This window comes from Delphinapterus leucas, chromosome 2 (assembly GCF_059928025.1).
Source record: "Delphinapterus leucas isolate spDelLeu-1000000601 "Yukka" chromosome 2, BTC_Dleu_Yukka2, whole genome shotgun sequence".
Classification (NCBI taxonomy): domain Eukaryota; kingdom Metazoa; phylum Chordata; class Mammalia; order Artiodactyla; family Monodontidae; genus Delphinapterus; species Delphinapterus leucas.
Genome location: NC_143130.1, coordinates 87,510,235 through 87,524,834, shown reverse-complemented (window position 1 = coordinate 87,524,834; position 14,600 = coordinate 87,510,235). Strand labels below are relative to the sequence as shown.

General features: G+C 42.4%; 1 protein-coding gene across 1 annotated transcript in view; it reads right to left on the bottom strand.

Annotated features, from left to right (window-relative positions):
- CYP19A1 (cytochrome P450 family 19 subfamily A member 1) overlaps window positions 1–14,104 on the bottom strand; it is a 32,743-nt gene extending 18,639 nt beyond the window's left edge. The window contains exons 1-2 of the mRNA XM_022566434.2: window positions 13,927–14,104; window positions 7,990–8,140 (exon numbers count right to left, since the gene is read on the bottom strand). Of these exons, the coding sequence (XP_022422142.1) occupies window positions 7,990–8,140; window positions 13,927–14,071 (296 nt within the window). The 5' untranslated portion in view covers window positions 14,072–14,104. The remainder of the gene's footprint in view (window positions 1–7,989; window positions 8,141–13,926) is intronic.
- Between the last annotated feature and the right edge of the window lie 496 nt (window positions 14,105–14,600).

The following is a 14,600-nucleotide window of genomic DNA, read 5'->3' as shown; positions in this document are numbered from 1 at the left end:
AATCAAGTGTGGGTGGTATAAACTAATTTTCATCTACCAAGAGAAAAATTAAGAAATTCTGCAGGTGACTGCATTTCCTGTGGAAAGGGGCTGAGGTTGGAAAAGGTTCATGCAGGGCCTAGACAGAAGCAGGCTACCTGGGTGAGGGCTAAGTGGTGTCTATGACCATGATGAGCACTGCTTAGGAAGCTGGAAGTCCAAAATGTCCTTGTTAATAAGCTATGTGGTTGACCCTCCTTATGATGAGTGAGATGGAGGGGGTATGAACACAGACGGGATGGAGTTTATCAGAGCATAGGAAGATATAAGCAGGACATGTGGTGTTTGTATGTCCATTTTTTTCATAAGTGCCAGTTGTTTGTGTTATAGGCGAAGACTGAACACCAAACACCCCTTGGAGAAATCAAACGAGATTATCTAAAGGTAACGAGGAAAGTCAGTTCAGTGAGGATACACGGCAGACAGACCAGGGCAGAAGGAGGTGCAGACAGCCACCCCAAAATCCTTACCCACAGGGGCACCTAGATATGGTGAGGGAGGGAGGAAAGAGAAGTCATGTCTCAGCCACCTCCCTCCAAGTTCCAGCCTTTTTACCTATGACCCTGGTAATGCCACCTCTGAGGTGTGGGGCCCTCGACTGACTCTGCTGCTGAGTAGACAATAGGACCACAGGGTTTGTGCTCAGGCACAGACAAGGTCTCATGTATCACCCTCCACCTCCCCATGCTGGCAAAGCTATTCCAAGCACGTTATCCAGACTCCTCTGTGGGGCAGGACAACAGGCTCTTCAGATTACAGGGTTTATGTCATAGTGTTTATACATGGACCACACGGCCAAGTGCAAATTCCCCTTAGTAACATGTAAGCATGGCAGTTCTGCAACTTCAAAAAATTTCCACTCGAGTAGCTTTAAATTGATAGGCATTTTTCTTGGAGATAATCAGAAAAAGAAAGTGGAGTTTGGGAATTAAAAAGAGTGGAGAGCAGAGAAGGAGTAGAGGTTTTCTGCAGTGCAGCTACAGGAGACATGAAGAAAGCCAATGCATTAGTCTGTGTTTTGGCCATGTTTACAGGGCAGGAGCCAGAAAGTATATAAAAGTTGCCCATCCTGTGTGCTCTGGTGAGGAGCTGCCATAGGCAGAGCTAAAGTGATTGAACCCTTAACTTCGGGGCTCGAGAGCTAACCTGTTCAGGTCTGCTAGGGAAGTTAAAATAGATCTTCCAGAACTTTCCCACACGAGGATTACCCATTATCCCATGTCTCCAAGGCCAGAGTGGAGTTCAGAGACACAAATCATGACATCAGAAAGGAACCAAACATTTGGGCAGAGGAATAAACAGAAAATATGTATATTATAGCAGGAAAGTAAAATATATTTATAAATATCTTTTTGATAACTGCAAATGAGGGAGAATCTGGTGTGCAGGGGATAGAAGATGGAAGGAATTGCACAGTGCTCAACTGTGCAAATTCAAGATGCATAACATATTTCTGGTGTTAGCTTTATTTTAGTTGTTATTTTTTCCCTTATTTTGGTGAAGTAAATATTGTACACGTTTTCGTGTGTTCACTACAACTTTAGTTCTTCCTCGCCACTTCTGTACTAAAATTCTGTTTCTCAACTGCAAATTCTCCTACTGTGGGTGTCTTCTGAACACATAACCCTCAAAGATGGGGAGTAGCTACTATAACCTACATAACTGTTCTTGCACTGGGCTAGGGTGGCCATCTTCTCACTAGCTCCTCTCTATCCAAATTGCAACTGGCTCCTAAACGGATGACTTTGCCTTAATGAGGTTGTTCAGTAAATGCCTGTGAGGACATATTGCCATAGGAGACCCTGGGCTAAAAGAGCTCAGCTCTGGCTGAGTAGATAATGCTGTGGGCTAAGTACTAGCCAAACCCACACATTTGTGATGGATTCCAAGGTCCCACTTAAACTTTAAAAGAAAGGCCCTGAAATAATGGCAGTTCTGTGAAATGAAGACAGAATTATTATATGAATAAATTATTTACTTGATATATATTTCAGGAAGAAAATCTTATTTTCAAATCAAAATACTTTCTACTAAGTCAAATATACTTTTGATATAATTCCAGATAATATTCAAATTACCCTAAGTTTTGGACAAGTTTTTATCTTCCTAGCAACTATAAAAGCAAAAAACAAAAATCCAGATGCTTCTATTTGTATTCCAGGGAATTAATTTGACCAACTAGCCAAAATTTTGTCCTGTATGGAAACACCATGCTATACAAAAGACTGAAATTCTTATTAATTAATAGATTTCAGGCCTCTAGCTTTCTTACCTTCCACTACCTCATTCTATAATTAAAGCAGAAAGTAATTTGTATACTCTTTACTCACAAACTCAGATCTACAACTTTTAAGTGATTAGTTGACAAACAGAATACTATTTTTCTGCTCTGACCTTTAGAGCTTTTGAGTATATCATAAAACACATTGGTCTGTCCATATGTTTTGAGGAATTACTGGTCAATTAAAAACTTGAACCCAAATTTAAACTAAGTTAAATGTTAGTTAATAAAGAGCTACCATTTAAAATCGATGTGTTCTTTAGGGGGCGCCAACATCTCAGTTATCCTGAGATAGAGGCTCTGACTTGGCAAAGAACAAAATAGGCAGGACAGAAGTGATATACACAGCAAGCCAAGTGTGACTAAGAACAAGCAATTTAAAACAAGATCACTTACGAAAATTACGCTTTATCTAACTGGAGTAAATCAGGAAAGTGAAGAAGGGAAGGTTGGTGATGAACTAGGGATGCCAGCCCAGAGCTCTCCTGACATTAAGGAGAATAGTAGAGACCTCCTTCCCACAATGCGGGCCGGCCTGTAACACCATGTGAGGGAGATGTTACATTGACTGACTGACTGACTGACTGACTGACTGGCTGACTGGGAGAGTGAGGACTTCTTACCACTGAGGAGAGACCAAGTGAGTTCCCAGGCTCAGAAGGAACAGTGGGTAGTATAAGATGCCTGATCCCTGGGGGTCATTATTCTTCTTGAAATGTGACTGAGGTCAAAAGACATCTCCAACGATGGCAAACCTATTGTCTCTTCAAAATGAAAAGTAGCCAGGAAGTAAGTCCTTAGGTGGTAAAGAAAAAGCCACCCTCCCATTCTGAGTTTAAAGAACTCAGACACCTGTGGTCAGATTCAAGATTGATGAGTACTAGGAATACAAGGGAGACAATCAATGGAATATTTGGTACCAAAATTTTATAAACACTTGCCTTGTGTAGACCTGTTCTGTGCTTGTGACTTACACTCCATCAATCTTACCACATTTTCCCTGTCCTTTGCCCTCTAATATCCTTACCCAGGTTTGATACTGAGGTCACTGCAAGAGAAAAAGAATCTTTGTAACAGAGAGATCTGACTGTAACCACCCTAAGCTGACCAAATTTAGTATCTCTAATATGGGAACACCTTCCCTGGTCTCTTGATGTGATGCAATGTGAAGTGCCTAGGACTAACAGGAACGTATTATTACACAACAATTAACCTGAATCGAATAGAGCCTATAGACCTAGTGTTCAGTTTATAAGCAATACCGTGAATAGAAGAATATGTTCAATGACACCATAATGAGACAGTAAGAGAGATTTGGAATGTGGGACATCCTGTAAGGCAACTGATGTGGTCTTTTCAGAAGGTCAAGGTCATGGGGAAAAAGGGGGGAGGACTGCTCTTCTAACTTTCCTGTTCATTTGAACTTTTCTTACTAGAAAGTTGGAAAACTATTTTCTTGTCGATCATTAGAGTCTCTCCCTTCCGTGCATCCTCAAGTCCCTTGACCCTCTGCTTACTTTGTCCTAATTGCCTGGTAAAACCTCAACCCTGGCTAAATCCAGCTCTCAGTTTAGCTTACTCTGTGCTTGCACCTGGCAGTTGAATGGGGCCAGGGAAAAAACCATACATGCACATGGACACACACACACACACACACACACACTGGCAGGTCTCAGTTAAATTCAAGTGAGCCCTTAGTGCAGCTGGCAATTCTACTACATTTCCCAAGTCCAGTCACTCTCTCGCTTTCCTGGATGACTGTTATATCCTGTCTCCTCTGTCCCCCAGTGTTGTACTTCTCACCTTTATTTCAACTACAGACTTCATTTCCTATTTTGTTGAGAAAACAGAAGCAACTGGAACCTCTGCAAGTCCAACCACCAGGATCAGTGCCCATATATTCAGCCTTCCCTCCTGTTACTGTGGATGAACTTGCGTGTCCCTTTTCAAGGCCACGTCCACTTGTTACCTGGACCCCCTTGTCATCTCACCTGGCACACTCCTTTTGTGTGCTGCATCAACACTTTCGTCTGTAACTCATCATTTCCATCAAAACACACATGTCATAATATCTTGTATCTTAACAAATAAAAACTCCTTGGACCAAACATCCCTTTCAGCTCTGTTCCATTTCTCTGCCTCCTTTATGGCAAACTCCTGGAAAGAGTGTCTATACCTGCTGCCTCCAATTCTTCTCTCCCCATTCTCTACAGTGGTCAGACTTTTGCTCCCAGAACTCCATTGAAACTGCCCTTATCAAGGTCACCCATGACCTCCCTGGTGCTAAATGCAATGCTCACATCTCTGTCCAGTCATGTGGCACTATCTGGAGAGTTGACAATTCCATCCTCCCTGACATGCATTCTCGCCTGGCTTTCAGACCACCACACTCTCCTGGTTTTCCCTTCTCTGTGTGGCTGTCCTTCTCAGCCTCCTTTGCTAGTTTCTGACCTTCCTTCTTAACTTCCCGTTCGGCGGTACTAGGCAAGTCAAGTCAAAATATCTGAAATGGAATCCTGATTTCTCCCCATCGCAAAGTTGCTCCACCCACCTTATCTTCTGTATAGCCCATATCTACCTGCTAGTAGTGTGGACAACCATCCTGGTCTATCTGAGTTTTAGATTAAAAATCCCACAACGTGGGAAATCCTCTGGTCCCAAGTAAACCAAGACAGTCATTCACCCTACTGCTATACTATGTTTTACCCTGTTATTGTCGGTGTATTAACACTGTAACAATATATTCCTCTACAAGGGCAGGGATTTGGGGCTGATTTGTTCATGATAACCTGCTGTACATAATAAGTTCTTAATAAATATTTATTTAATGAATTAATGGAGAGCCAATAATGACTATGATAGATTAGGATCATCCAGTGCTTAGTATAAATTCTCAATAGTGGATGCTTACAAAATAAATGAATGAATTCCCTGTAAATTTACTTGAAAGTTGGGGCATAATCTCAGCACAGTTGTAATGACTACACATGTCAAACTTTTCAAAAGAGAAAAAATCTGGCAAACTATTCAAAGAAAAAGAAGAGGCTTTCTGAGGTCCAATGGAGTCTTTTCAAGAGGTACCAGTAGTTCTGGAAGGACCTGAAGAGCAGACAAGGGAAGGAGATGGGGACAAACATGTCCTATTCCCGTGGGGAGCTCAGCCCTTAACAACAAAATTGAGCGGCTCAGAGGCAATTATAGAGAACACAGACTCCAACCAGAGAAAAGCCTATGAGGACAGAACAGGGAAAGAACTGGGAGAGCTGGGGGAAGGGCAGGGTGGGTTATTGTCCAGCTCCTCAGCGTGAATCAGCACCTGACCCTGTCAGGGTGGCTAAGGTCACTTCCCTAACTAAGATAGCAGAGTGATCAGATGCCACCTGTGCTGTAACGAGGGTCCTGTTTCAGGAATTGCCTTTGGGGTTTCTGGGAATTTATCTGGTGATCTAAGTACCTAGTGTCTAAGAGCAATTTCTGTCCTGGTCCTCTGGTCCTTTCTCACGTGCTTCATTCTTCCCTCCAGGTCTAGTCTTGCACTCCCAGCACCTGAGCTACACTTAGGGATAAGAAAATTACACAAAACCCCTCCAACCTGCTTAGGTGTTTCCCCAACCCCAGGGAAAGGCCCCCTGCCCCAGAAGCTCCTTACCTTCTCTCCTCCCTCAAGCTCTGCAGCACATTGGAATCACCTGGGGCTCTAAACACTACCGATGCCTGGGTCTACCCCATCAAGAGACTGTAACAGTTGGGTTGTGGCCTGGGCAGTGGGGTTTTGAACAGCTCCTTGGGTGACTTTAATGTGCAGCCTGGGTGAGAAGCGCTGCTCTAGATACTGAGCTGCAGGCGTGATCCTTTTGGATGAATATCCTGCAGGTCCCTTTGCCTGTATCTGAGGGAAAGCGGTGACAGGGAAGGCAGACACTGACTTGAGGAGGGCTGGAAAGCAACTTGCTGTGCTGGGGGATCAAAGAGCAGAAGGCAGTGTCCCAGTCCTCCAAGCCCAATCGCCATCTGTTCCAGAACATTTTTGAGGCTCTAGTCAGTTGCACAAGTGAGTAAAGTGTTGATTTTGAAAATGAGAGCATATCAAATTCACTTAAATTTGGCTAGGCAGAGCTCCATAGACCAAGAGAAGTAAAATCCAAGAGTAACTCTGGCCTTGCCATTAGAGCAGTGGATCTGAAACTGAAGTGTGCCTCAGAATCACCTGGAGGGCTCGTGGAAACAGATCGCTGGGCCCCGCCCCCAGATTTTCTTATTTAGTGGGTCAGGGTGGGACCCAAGAATGGGCATTTCTCACAAGTTCCCAGATACGTGGATGCTGCTGGTTGGGGGCCACTGTCTGAGAACCGCTGCACTGGGGTGTTTCACTGTGAACCCAATGAAATGACATTTCCACCTGAAGCTATTTATGGTTAGATGTGTAACATGGTCTGCCTTAGCTACTCTTCAAACTTTTACACCACCAAACTGAGTGAAATGAAAAAAAAAAACAGGCAAAACCCGAGATATTAGTTTGGTTGAAAATAACATTCTTGGATAGGTAGAAATATTTGGAAGGATAACATGTTTTTTCTCCCCTGCTCCCTTCTTTCAAGTATTTGGTTCAAAGAATTGGGCTTTGAGTTCACCATGGTAGTTTCAGAAATGATGTATATCATCATGGCCTGAAAAAAAAATCAATGCAGTTTCCAGAAATGCTTCACTTACTTCTGGGCAATAGTCTGTGTATCTGAAGAAACAATTCTAATAAATCAGTAAAATACCCTGGTCAGTCTTAGTTTGTGGGTAAATCTCTGTCAGGGATTATAAATGTAAAAACTCATTAATGAGACATTTTGGCAGATAGCTTTGCTAAAAATCTAGCAAAGATAGCTGAACATCTATGATATGTGCTCTCTTATAAACTCTTCATTTTCCATGATCAATCAGTAAGAAAACTAATATTTCACAAAGCTAGTTCTTTAGTCAATGCATATTTTGTTAACCCTGGAGTAAATTCAGTCTGCTAAAGTTATCTGGAAAATATTAAGTGTATGGGGAGCAGGAGAATACCATTTCTTTTAATAGGCAATATTGTTCCTAATTTATGTAAAATCACTCAGCAAGGACACTGGCACACAGTCACCAATAGGAGAGCAGAGTATGAATGACTTCTTCATCTGCTGTCTGTCCTCCCAGAGTTTCTCAGTAGCCTGGCATTAGAAACACATCAGCTAATTGATACAGTCAGAATTTTTTTCCTCAGGTGTTTTTTGTTGTTGTTGCTATTATTGCTTGTTTGTTTGTTTTGATGCTTACTTGTACAGCTAAGACCAAAATCTTAGGAAATAGGAAAGCATAAAAGATAATACCTCTCCCTCAAGTGTGTTTTGTCAGAACCAAATCACCTGTATTCTAAGTTTCCACATTCACTGCTCAGAGAGATTTTGAATAATTTTCAGTCTTCCCAGAGTTCTTTATATGTACCTCTGGCTTCAAACAAGACCCAATTATTCTACTTGTCTCAAATGTTAGATTTTTACCTGGGAATCACTCACCTTTATTTAAGTAATGAAAACATAACTTTGGAAACAAAGATGGCAAAATATCAAAATAAGTTTGATTTTTAATAGGAAATATCCCAGCCTTGATTTTTAAAATATGTCACTGATTATTAACAGACTTACTTGCTAATAATGAGGGTTTCCTCTCCACATATCCAGACTCTCACGAATTCACCATACGTCTTGTTGTAGTAATTGCAGGCACTGCCGATCCCCATCCAGAGGAACCTGCAGTGGGAAATGAGGGGCCCAATTCCCAGAAAATAGCCAGGACCTAGGAAAGTCATCAGATTACAATCAGTATTTCCGTAACACCAAAAAGACAGAGTACTTTAAATTACTGTTGTTCTTATTCCTTTATATCTACATGTCCTTTTACATCTTCTGATGTATAGAGGTGAATCACATACACAAAATGATTAAAACCACAACACAAGTTAACATGAGGCTCTTCACAGCTCCATGAGTAAAAAGTTGTCCAGTTGACACCACACCAGTTCCATCTGGTCTCAATCACTTCTGTCTGAACAAACTGGAATAGGTGTCTAGTCTATTCTTGCTGTGTTAAACGGTGTCTATGGGTTTCAAATACAAGTCGATCAGTCCCTCTGGTAACAGGCATGGAAGCCAGGACAAGTGACAAGTTGACAGATCTGTCTGGCTGCTAGTTTTGTCTGAAAACTGGGTTTGAAAGCACCAGTCAGTGGAGTGGGTGGATTTGAGTTAATTTGTGGTTTTGGTGCCATCTTTTTAACTGTGAGAAACATGGCCTGCAAAGACAATGTCCAAACAAAAAGCATGCATTCCTGGGGCTTCCCTGGTGGCACAGTGGTTGAGAATCTGCCTGCTAATGCAGGGAACACGGGTTCAAGCCCTGGTCTGGGAGGATCCCACATGCCGCGGAGCAACTAGGCCCGTGAGCCACAACTACTGAGCCTGCGCATCTGGAGCCTGTGCTCTGCAACAAGAGAGGCCGTGATAGTGAGAGGCCCGCATGTTGCGATGAAGAGTGGCTCCCGCTTGCCACAACTAGAGAAAGCCCTCGCACAGAAACGAAGACCCAACACAGCTAAAAATAAATAAGTAAACAAATGTGGGGTTTAAAAAATAAAAAGCATGCATTCCTTTTTTATTTCCTTCAAAAAGCGTTTGGTTTAAGAAGAGAATCTTAAGCTAAATCTCATTAGACGAAATAAAGCTAAGCACTGAGGAATGAGGCAGTGTGTCTGATCTGTGTCTAGACCAGAGTCTGAGTCCAGTGATGTGGTTTTAGTGAAGAGCCGTGGCCCTTACACCCTTGCTGACGTAGGCAATGACAGAATTGTGAGGAGTGTGAATCTGGTGAGCAGCCAGGGGAGTTGCTGTTGCTTGTATCAGAGAACAAACTTGGTAGTTTGATTTTAGTGGTGGTGGTGAAAAGTTCGTCAGAAGCTTGTTGGAATGGTTTTAGGAGTTTCATTGTAAAGTTATACCATTTCTGTATCTTACTCCTTTAATTCCATTCTGTCAGTGAAATAGTCCTGGAGCCAAAACTCACACAACTGTCTGAGACAGTACAGTGCTATAATAATTTAGATAATCTAAGTTTTTGTTTTGTTTTGTTTTCTTTGGCTGTACAGCATGGCTTGCAGGATCTCAGTTCCCTGACTGAACGTGGGCCATGGCAGTGAAAGCTAGGGATCCTAACCATTAGGCCACCAGTGAACTCCTTAGATAATCTGACTTTTTGCATGACTCATCTAAAGTGGAAGTTCAGTCCCAAATTTGGCAAACAGGGTTTACTCCATAACTTTGCATTAGCAGGATTAATGTAGCAAATACTACCAGGTTCTTTTGTCTTTAAAGTTCTTTGTTAATGTCTATAGAACCAATATAAGAATTTGAGTTCTTTGGATCAAGGGTTCTTAATCTTAAGATTGTTCTCATAACACTACATTATACAGTTATATAGTCAGATGACTTTATATTAAACTAATTTCATTGAGTTCTCAAAAAGAAATAAGCTGATTTGATTGTATACATATTTCCTTAAAATTTAATCAGACATACTGACCTTTTATCAATACAAATATGCATAATAACAAAACACTTTGTATTTACAGCTTGAAACATTGTAGATCCTCAATAAATGTTTCCTGAATGAATTTTTACAATTTATTAGACTTGTGTAAAGAATGAAGTTTTAAATGTCATCCTTATTTAGAATATTTTAGGTGTATTTACATTTTGATAAAAATGGAAAAATATATCTCATACATTTAATCCATGTGAAGTCAAACACCAGTCTATTTGGGAATAGACTTTTTCAACAAAGATTTACTTCATATACTATGGCCATGAGGCACAAAGACATACAAATGAAAGGCTGCACTTTCCATGTTTTATCTAAATGTTTGTTGCTATGTGGAAAGTCTTAGTATTTGGAAACCGCCAATCAAATTTAGAATATGACAGTGAAGAGCTGTATCTATTGAAAAAGGGAGATTGTGATGAACTCTGCTAAGGCTGAGAACCGGTGTGTTTTAACCATAAGAGAATCAGAGTTTGAGTCTTCAGCAGTCAATCGTATTTCAACTTAATTCATCCAACAAACCCTGAAATCTTACTAGGTATAGACACTAGCTCCAAGTTAGGGACCTGTGATGGTATGGTAAGTATAACTAGGTCCCCATCAGATCCTGGGCAGGGAAAAGGAATGTGAAAAAAAGCACAAAATCACATAATTATCACACAATATGATCCTTTCAGTTAACGTGTATATCTTATACCTTCCGGTTGGAGAGAAGAATGCCCCGGGGGGGGGGGAGAAATTTTGGTAGAATATTAGGGAAATACTCTGGTTGTGTCCACATTACACTGCTCTCTGCTTCTCAGATTTGGGAATGCTCATCTAGGCATGTGTGAGTACAGGAGTCTCTTGCACACCCTCAGAGGAGCAGTAAATACTTCACTGCATTTTTGTGCAGAGATGGCCTCCAAGAAGCCAACAGCTGGGGCCTCCCACCCTCTGTCCTAATCAAGAAGCTGTTACGTTCCATGCTGGGTATACACCCTAGAGAGTCCAATGCACAGGAATGTTCATAGCAGCGCTGTTCACAATAGCCCCAAGCTGGAGACACCCTAAATGTCCATCAACAGTAGAATGGGAGATTAAACCATGGGGTGTTCATATAACTGCATACCATATGAACTGCAGCTGCGTGCCACAACCTGGATGAAACCCACAGGCAAAAAAGTGAGCAAAAAAGCAAGACAGAAGAATAATGTAGGATTCTATTGCTAAAGCATGTAAAACCAGGCAAAACTAAAGTATGTTGTTTGGAATATGAAATTAGGTGAAAAATCTATAAAAAAAAAAAAGCAGGGGAGCAATCGTTAAGAAATAGAAGGTTATTTACTTCTGGAAATGAGAGAGGGTATGATTGAAAAGGCACAAGAGGAGTTTCCAGGATGCTGCTAACATCCTACTTCTTGTCCTGTCTGTGATGACATGTTTATTTGTGCATTTTCTGTATTTTTAATGAGCAAAAGGAGACTATTGCCATGTCCTTTTTTTCCAGTGCTCCCATAAAGAATGTGGTGCCCAGGGCAGAGAGGGCCTCTGGGGGAGAGGACCCACGTGCAAGGTTGGGCATTGCCCTGTATCAATGGGGAAGGGAGAGCTGCCAGGTGCCAGGTAACTGTAGTCCTGGCAGAGATCAGTGAACTGGGTCAGTTTCCCCAAATTGAAGCTTACAAAACCCCCAAATAGGAATGATTCTTTCCTCTCCGAACCCTCACGGCCCTCGCTGGCACTAAGTCCTCTGCCTATGTGTGTCACCTTTGCACACTCCTTGACCCCCCTGTCCCCATCACCTGATAATGCAGGGCCTCTCAGGAGCTTAGATTTGAGTCCCAGTTTCATCACTTACTAGTTATGGACACCTAGCCTCTTTAAGTCTCAGTTTCTTCATCTGTAAGATAGGCATCAACACACTCAACTCACCAGAGTGCCCAGAGGTTCACAAGAGAAAGTGGGTGTGAAACTGCTTTGAAAACTGTAGCTTACTAGAGGGCTTTGGCTCATTGTACCCTCTCAACTCTTTGGCTTCACTGACCCTGAGATTCCCCATATGTATAAAGCTAAGAACCCAGAGAGCCAGTGATTGGAGGAATCTGGCAAAAGGAGTTCAGAAGTATTGGTCAGCAAGACCCATCCAACAAGGCCAGTGTCCTCACCTTCCCTTCCCCAACCAGGAGTCGCAGGATCTCAGCCTGGGCCAGAGGTTTCTAGAACTAGAAGGTTCTGACCAGACCTCACATTTTCCCAAGGAAAGCATGGAACTAGAAGCTCCCTGGTAGCAAAATGATCATCTACCTGGGATTTAGGTCTTCCTGGTGGTTCCCCTGCTCCCCCTATTGCCACTTTCCTTCCAGTTGAGATGCTGGCAAGCCATCTCCCTTCTGTGGCTTTAACCCCTCCCCCATGAAATGAGGAGTTTGAACTCCACAGTTACTCATACTTGTCACAATGGTTTGCCTGGGCAAGGCAGAGCCCTTCTCTGAGGCTCAGTTTCCCCTTCTGTCAAATGAATGGGTTGGGCTCCATTCTGTGGCTCTCAACCCTGACTGCTCAGGAAAGCCACCTGGGAAGATGTTAAAAGAACAAAAACCCACATGGGGATCCTCCTCAGGCAGGGCTGAGAACCACAGGACTATGTGATAGTGTCATAGACTATCAGTGTATGACAGCATGATGTCCCCAGCCCAGAGGTGGTGGACAGAGTGAGCTACCACCTAGGCTCCTGGTCCAGGGCTTCAAGGATGCCAGTTCTTGTGTTTGCCCCTCCCCAAAGGTCCAAGGGAGTTCTACCATCACCTGCAACATAAACATCTGGGGGGAGTTGTTAAAAAATACCTCCTCCCTCACCTCCACCTTTCATCGACCCTGACTTGGGTGCCCACTGGGGGAGGAGAAATCCAGTGAGGAAGGAGCAGTGGTGGGGAAGGGGTTCAACTTAAAAGACTGTGGAACAGTCTTCCTTCAGACCCCTATCAGGAGTAGAGAACAAAACAAACTAAACATTCCATTCCATTGGGCCTTAAAGTAAACTAAAATACCAGGCTGAATTGGGCAGAGAGACAGTCAGTTCTCTGGAAAACAATAGAGAATCCAGACCCAGGGCACTTTGCAGCAGCGCCACACTCCCACTCGACATCACTCTGTGAAGAGGCCCACGACGCTTGAAAGTGTGTAATGACTCTGCTCTTGAAATAAAGCCTTATCGGATATCTTATGGATGTCTTATGGAACTGGGGACAGATGCCTGCTATGAGGAGTTTTCCCTGAAAACTAAAAATCCGTCTGATATTTCTGAGAATTCTGAGTTAATCTGGTAGTGTGGAGTGATGGGGTTTCTACTGGAATTATCTGGATAATTATATTATACTCTACTTTTGATTGATCCACAGAGCTTGTGGAAGTTTTTTTTAGGTTTTCAAGGGAACTATAGTGGTCCCCAATTTTCTCCCGCTGTCCAGGTCCCATCCAGCCCTCATGGTGGCACCAACATCACCACCATGCCCAAGAATAAAAGAAAAATGAAGAATGGGATAAAGAGAAGGAATAAGTTCAAAAAAGAGAAAGGGCAGAGGACATGGATGAGGTAAAGTGGGAGGGAGACAGAAATCTGTACAGAAGGCATTCCAGAGACTTTTTCACCTTTAGAGCAAAACTGGAATGAATTTGAATCAAAAGAAAAAAAAAACAATCCTGGAATTTTACCTTGCTCCACTCCATCTTAAACTTACTTTAAAGGATACTAGTGCCAAGTCTATTCTACCAAAGCAAAGTGGAGACTGGAAGGGATTATGTAAGATATTGTTTTAATGTTTTCAAAAAACATGTGCAGATAATTCGCTAAAATTTTTTCACCTGAGTCCTCATTTGCTTATGTGCCGTGGGCTTCAGCCATCTTCCCAAGTTTGCTCTTCATCGTTTTGCAAAATTTCCTTTACCCTCATGGATCAAAAGCCCAAGAAAACAATCTTCTTAGGTACAGAAATAAATGACTGACTTACCTGGTATTGAGGATGTGTCCTCATAATTCCAAACCAAGAGAAGAAAGCCAGTGAGCAGCAGGATTGCAATGCTGGCAACAGGCGCAACTTCGGTCACCATGCTGGTGATGTTATAATGCCTTGGGTTCAGCACTTCCAAAACCATCTTGCGTTGCTTGAACTCAGGGGAAGCAACTTAAAGTCCTGTGGAAATCAGAGGGTCAGAAAAATTAGAGAATGCCCCAAAATGTACATTTACGACTCCTCTTACTTCAGAGGATGCTGTACTGTAGAGATGGACGTTCTGTTTTATAATGTGATTGGACACTTAGACAAGACAAATTTATAGTTACAAGTCAAAACAAGCAAGCCCAAGACAGATCTTTTGGCTTGAAGTGCAGCATTTCTGACCTTGGTAGAGTCTCAGGTTCGTTTAGACGCTTGGTCTGATAGAACCTTATCATCTTGCCCTTGAGTGGGTAGAGTGACTGAATTCCCAATTGAGAGCCAAATTTCTTACCAAAATACATGAAACTGAAGCTCATTCCAGAGGTGGAGTCATTCTATGACCTCATCAGCAGATTTTGTTTAGGCAATCTTTTTCCCTTCAAGCCAAATAAATTTTTTAAAAAAGCATTCCCCAATATTCTTCCTTGCTCAAAATTACTTCCCCCAAAGGGTAAGCTTCTTCAGTA